The sequence below is a fragment of the Octodon degus genome, unplaced genomic scaffold, assembly GCF_000260255.1.
Source record: "Octodon degus isolate 3935 unplaced genomic scaffold, OctDeg1.0 scaffold00025, whole genome shotgun sequence".
Classification (NCBI taxonomy): domain Eukaryota; kingdom Metazoa; phylum Chordata; class Mammalia; order Rodentia; family Octodontidae; genus Octodon; species Octodon degus.
Genome location: NW_004524601.1, coordinates 597,784 through 604,573, shown reverse-complemented (window position 1 = coordinate 604,573; position 6,790 = coordinate 597,784). Strand labels below are relative to the sequence as shown.

The 6,790-nt window shown below is 43.2% G+C and overlaps 1 protein-coding gene across 1 annotated transcript in view; it reads right to left on the bottom strand.

The window, feature by feature from the left end:
* Positions 1–6,492, bottom strand: part of Orc2 (origin recognition complex subunit 2) — a 58,116-nt gene extending 51,624 nt beyond the window's left edge. The window contains exons 1-4 of the mRNA XM_023712326.1: positions 6,242–6,492; positions 3,996–4,046; positions 2,604–2,707; positions 1,296–1,439 (exon numbers count right to left, since the gene is read on the bottom strand). Coding sequence (XP_023568094.1) covers positions 1,296–1,439; positions 2,604–2,700 — 241 coding nt within the window. The 5' untranslated portion in view covers positions 2,701–2,707; positions 3,996–4,046; positions 6,242–6,492. The remainder of the gene's footprint in view (positions 1–1,295; positions 1,440–2,603; positions 2,708–3,995; positions 4,047–6,241) is intronic.
* Between the last annotated feature and the right edge of the window lie 298 nt (positions 6,493–6,790).

Genomic DNA, 6,790 nt, shown 5'->3' with positions numbered 1-6,790 from the left:
CTGGCTGGCATGTGGTGCTGGGGATTGAACCGCGGTCCCTGTGCTTTGCTTAGCTTGTTCTAAGTAGGTGCTTTAGACCACTGAGCCATCTCACCAGCTCCCGGTAGCACACACTTATAATCCCAGTATTCTGGAAGCTGACCCAGGAGGATCACTGCAAATTCAAGACCAGTGTGAGCTACAAAGTAAAAATTTTCTACTACATAGGAAAATCTTATCTCAAAGACAAAAACAAAACAAAACAAAAAACCCCTCAAACTCCAAAAAACAACAAAAAAATCTCTCTATACTACATTCATACATAAGTTGTAACATTACTTTCCTGAATGTCCCTTTTTTTTTTTTTTTAAATGCATTTAGTACAGGATCTACAGGGTCTTACTACACAGATCAGACTCATAGTGATCCTATTTTCAGCCTCCCAAGTGCTGGGATTATAGGCACTCACCACCATGCCCAGTCTCAATCACTCTCTCAGAAATGAAGAGAGTGACTGGGGCAGGGCCAGCACAGCCTGCCAGGAATCGAGCCCCAGTCCCTGCACCTGCCCAAGCAGGCAGCTTTAGTCCATTGAGCTATCTGGCCAGCCCTTTCTGTTTCTACAAAGAAGAACAAGATAACAATGAAGTAACTTGTTAGGTGAAATTATTTTTTAGCCATGGTGGCACAGGGCTATAGTCACACAGCACTTGGGAAAGTGAAGTAGAAGAAGCTTAGCTATAAAACTACTTCAAAGCAACCTCACATCCAGTGCAAATCCTGTCAGGAAAAGAAAGAGAATTTTCTTCATAAGCCCAAGAGAAGGGCTCTCCAGGGCCTGTAATAAATGTGAAACCTTACCTCTATTTAAAAAATAACAACTATAATTCTTTGTTCATTTCTGGTAGTGGAGATTGAAACCAGGGTGCTTGCTAGGCAAGCAGTCTACCACTGAGCTATATCCCCAGCCCTCAAGAATTACTTGAGGAGCCAGGGAGATGGCTCAGTAGAATAAGCACCTCCATGGCAAGCACAAGGGCCTGAGTTCAATCCCCAGTTCTGCAAAAAGAAAAAAAAAAAAAAAATTACTTGAGTAAGTTCATTTGTAGATTCCTTCTTTATGAAAACAATCAAGGGCAGGACTGGCTATGTTAACAAAAAAGAACTATGGAGAAAAACTTCAAGGACATACTTTTCAGATGAGAAACACAATAAAGGTATAGCACTGTTAATCTGCCAGACTACTTCCTACATAACTTGCAAAGCAACTTCTGCTACTACAGAAATATTAATGTATCCACCCCACCATCCAATACCTTGAACATTTTGTCCCAAAACTTTTAGGTAGTTCTGATCCTTTAGCACTTCCTGGTCACCTTCCTCCACATCATATTCCTGCTTCTTTATTATTTTTTGTGGATTGACCAAAAGCTGAGTTCGCTCCTTCTTTAATTTAGTGCCTAGAAAAACATCCAAGGAATTAGGACACAGCAGGTGTGCTTCTCTCCCAAGTATTAAATTTAAGTAAGTAAATGAACTTGTACAACTTATGGTCATTACATAGAAGCTGGGAAAAGTATCTTCTCTTTGATTAACAGTCTTGACCTTCTGGGTGTGGTGACACAGACTTAGAAATCCTAGCACCTGGGGGCAGGTTGAGGCAAAAGGAGCAAGAGTTTGAGACCAGCAGAGACCCAGTCTCAACAGAAGGGAAGTATTGACTATGAGTTTATATATAGTAACTGGATTTAAAAAACCAAAACCTTGAAAATCCTTTTTTTTTTTTTTTTTTTTTTTCAGAACTGGGGATTGAACTCAGGCCCTTGAACTTGACAGGGAAGCACTTATTCCACTGAGCCATCTCCCCAGCACCAAATCTTTCTTTTTGAGGATCAAAATAATCAAAGTAATATTTTAAATTATGATAGACAGCCATTATTTACCAGAACAGAGAATTTTCCTTTGTTTTTGTTCTTGTTTGATTATGAGAATTTTCCTTTAAATAAGGCTATATTTTAAATATATTTTTTTATTTTTAGGAAAGGGTCTACAGGGTGTTCAGGGTCTCACTACTAGATCGGACTTATAGTAATCTGCCTGTTTACAGCCTTCCAAGAGCTGGGATTACAGGCATGAGCCACCTTGCCCAGTCTCAACTGCTTCTCAGCACACCCCAGGGGCAGGGCCGGCACAGCAGGGGGATTAAACCCCTGGCCCCTGCACCTGCTTGCAGGCACTTTAATCCACTGAGCTATTTGGCCCGCCCTATATTTTAAATTTCAATTAAAATTTTTTAAAGAAGTCCACAATGGTGCATGCCTATAATTACAGCACCTTGAGAGGCTGAGACAGGAGGAGAAAAAATCCAAGTCCAGCCTGTGCAACTCACTCAGGGAGACCCTGTTCCAAAAGTTGAAATAGTTAAAACAAAAAGGGATAGGGATTTGGGGTCAGTCCCCAGTCTAGCACTACCAGAAAAAAAATTTTTTTTGAAATAAGTAAATGAAAAATCATTTTAAGTCTTATTAAATGAAATACTTTATATTGTATTTTCACTAGAAAATGTTGATATTTCTAAAAATGAAATGATCCATAAGCATGTCTTCAATGCAATCACTCAGTACCTGCTTCTCTATCAAGAATATGATTAAGAACATCATCATCTCCCACGAACTGAACCTCCTTCATCTTGTCTTCCTTCAGGTCCAGTCTGCTCGTCATGGCCAACCTACACGAAAGCAATAAACCAGCATGACAAAGAATCCACACTAGCTGTCATATAGATTTAACATTTACATAATAAATACATGCACTTGCTTAACATTTTAGTCTTTCACAGTAGGGAGCAGGGCAAGGGGGCATGCGCCAACAGGTGCAGCTACCTGGGAGGCTGAAATGCGAGGATCACTTGAGCCCAGCAGTTCAATACCAGCCTGGGCAACATTGAGAGACCTCATCTCAAAAGAAAAAACAAGTAGGAAAAACATATTATCATTACTGTATCATGATGATTTTGTTAGTAGCTCAATAATTTATCTGAACAATAGGTTAAGAAGAGATGCCTGCAGAGCTAAATGATCGTGTATCAGTATATAACCTCAGGAAGACATTCTGCTTATAAAGACAGCTCTGACCTAACAACTTAACAGCCACCTTAACAGAAACAGCAAAAACACTAGAGCTTAGAAAAGGGATGGTCAACTCAGAAGTTTAGTGGTTGGGGCTGGTGAGATGGCTCAGTGGTCTAAAGCACCTACTTGGAACAAGCTTAGTAAACCACAGGGACCACGGTTCAATCCCCCAGCACCACATGCCAGCCAGCCCCGCCCCCTGGTGGGCTGAGCTGGCCACACACACACACACACACACACACACACTAAATAAATAAATGTAAAAAAAAAATTAAAAAAAAAAAAGAAGTTTAGTGGTTTATATATGTGTTCACTGGAAATACTCAGTTCTCAAAAGTCTGTGACCGCACTGCGGACCAAGCTGGATCAGTAACCCTTGCACTGGGATTCCAGCTCTAGCAAGACAACATTTAACATTTTCCTCTTTTAAGTGTGTGTGTGGGGGGGGTGCGTGTGCATGCACACACGTGTGCCAGGGATTGAACCCAGGGCTTTGTGCATGCATGGTAAGGGATCTACCACTAAGCCCCATCCCCAGCCCACTCTTAGAAATTGTGGTTTTGCCTTTTCTTTTTTTTTTTTTTATTTAATTTTTTTTAATGTTTATTTATTTATTTATTTGTGTGTGTGGCCAGCTCAGCCCACCAGGGGGCGGGGCTGGCTGGCATGTGGTGCTGGGGAATTGAACCGCGGTCCCTGTGTTTTGCTTAGCTTAGCTTGTTCTAAGTAGGCGCTTTAGACCACTGAGCCATCTCACCAGCCCCTTGCCTTTTCTTTTGACAAAAAGAATTACTGACTAACTCATGAGTAGTTATTTGTAAGCAGTTAATTTATGTCACCAAGTCTTTCTGGCAAACAGAGATGACTTGTTTTGGTTTCATTTACCTTTTAAGGTACTACACATTCTGCAGCTGGAAAATTTAGAGTTACCTGTAACTGGAAAAAGAACTCAGTCAGTGTTATATATAGCAAAAGAAAGCAACAGGTCCTTGTGTTTAAAAAAAAAAAAAAAAAGATAAATAAAGGTCCTAACTAAGTTACTCTGATGGCAGATATAGGACAAAACTCTCTTTACCTTTTGGCCAAAGAACTTGCTGCCAGCATGAGGTATCTGGGCGGCGTAGGAAGGGAAAGGACACAACTAAAGCACTTTCTATTATTTTAATACTATGAAAAGTACTATATTCTCATTTACTCCTTATACAACCCAATGAGGCAATACTTTCTACATATGAATAAAAAATATTTCATCCATAATTGATATAAACCCCATAGTACAATGTTGTCCTAGGGCCATTTTTCTAGTCCTTATACTGCTTTCTGTTGGGGAAGCTGGGCATATCAGAAAAAATATTTAGCACATTTACATATTTGTTTCTTTTGTACAGGAATCGAATTCAAGACCTTGCACTTGCCAGGCAGGCACTGCACTCCTGAACTCAGCCCCATGATATTTGTATAAAATAAACAATTTCTTCATATTTTTATAAAAGTTTTTTTCAGGAGATGCATGTCACACACCATATGAGGCACTTCTATGTACACTAGTTCATTAAGCCCTTGAAGAGTCTATCAGGTGAGCACTTTGTGTATGTGTGTGCGTTATTTCTCCAATTTACAGATAAGTGAGGTTAAAGACTAAATATTCATCCAAATTCACAACATTAGAAAGTGTGTTAAGAGTTGAAACCTAACCCTAACTGATTCCTAAGTTCCTGATCGTTCTATCACACCATATACCTCTCCAGCCTCCGAACAAAAATTGGTCATCCCAACTGCTTGTTCTGACCTCTGGAAACTATTCACAGTATACATGCCTACACTACTCCAAGTGCCCATATCACCAGGTTAAATGTCACTAATTCTATCTAGAACACCTCAAAGAACATGGCTAGATGCAGTATACTCTACATTACAGTATTTGTACTTAATTATATACTGCTGTGTTCTACGAAGGATTTTTAATCAGTGACAATGTGCAACTGCAATGAAACAAATGTGCAAAGTTCAAATACTGAAAAGGAGTCTGGATGGCAGAAGATATAAAGAGATCATAACCTTATGAACAAAACTTTTGGCTCTGAGCTCCGTAGCAAGTCAAGAAAAAGAACACAAAGGCATGTTACAAAATTCTCATTAGCAAAGAGTTCAGCAGTGGGGGGGGGGGGTTTCAAGGAAACTTTGTAAAAAAATATTCTAGGCAAGTGAATATTGTTCCCGCTGGCTGGCGGTTTAAATAAGAATCGCCTGGACAGAAACAGCTTAACTCACTCAAGGCTAGTTTGTTGCCAGGTCCAAAAAAACAAAATAAAATCATCACAACTCAAGAAATTTATACCAAGACCTCAAAGAAAACTTCAATCATTTCCAACAGTTCCTAAAAAAACACTACCTGCCCATCACACAGTAGGATGAAAATATGCACAGCGACCCTTCTGTCCTTCGAGGCATTACCTTGATGTGTTTACAGCTCAGATCCTCTCAGGGAATTAAAAGGACACTGCACCAAGCGCTAACAGCAACACATTTTCCTCTGAGAAACAAAGGATCTGATGCAATTTTTAAACATGTAATTCTTTTTTAAGGTGGCAGGTTAGTGACTAAGCAGCAGAACCAAATAACCTAAGTTTAATTTCAACTCCACACTTTATAGCTGGATGACTTTGTCCAAAGTCACGAGACCATGCGTCCGACCTGACACCCTGAAAGTGCTCGCTATTGTCGGTATTTTCACTCCGAAATTCTACGGGACCATGCAGGCCTCTTGTGGACCTCTGTGGCTCAGGCCCCACACAGCAGAAAGAGCCCGATGGAAGAGGAATGGCGAGCAGTCATCCGTGCAGGGCACCAAGGGGGTCGCGCTATTTCTTTTCACATTGCAAATTACCTGGGGGAGGTGTCACGGGTCACTGAGGGTCCCAACTGAAAAATGAAAAAGTCCACACGCTTTTACTGAGCCCGGCCAACGCGCGCGTCCGCAGCACCGCGCAGGGGGCGCCCGGCGGCGGGGCACGGAGGTGCTGCTTCGGGAGGCAGGGTCGCCGCGTGCCGCCGCCTCCCACACGGCCCGGCTCGTCGCCCCCACCCTGCCCGGACGGACCCCGCCGCCCGAGACGCTGAGGAGCGCTCACCTCACGCGCAGGCGGGTAGCCGCTAAGTCTCTGAGGGGCGCGGCCTCGGCCGTCTCACGACAGACGCACGCTGCCTGCTGGATGCGGCTCTGAGGAAGGCGGCCCTGCCGCGGCCGCAGCCGGACAGCCCGAGGCCGCACGCAACCGCGCGAGCCGCAGGGAACGAGCCCACCGATCCTCTGCTAGAGGGAAACCTACGATGGGCACACCAAATCTCCCGCCCTGACAGGGGGCGGTGCTCAAAATAGCCAATAGAGAGTGGAGTTGGCGAGAGCGATAGCTCTACCAACCAATCAGCGCCTCTCAGAGGGTCTGTCCTTCCGGAAACTTGAGGAAAATGAATCCCTGAATGCTGGGTTCCGGCCTTCCTCTCTCTCTTTTTTTTTGTTTCCGGAAGAGAAAGAATCGCAGGCCGGCCGTGAGGAGCTCGCGGGGCGTCGCCGCTGACCCAGGGTTTTTCCGCGGGGCACACGTGCTTCTCTAGCTGCCTTCTTTAGAGGAGAAAGGTAACTGGAATAAGCTCGCTTTAAGCCCCCCGTCATTAGCGTA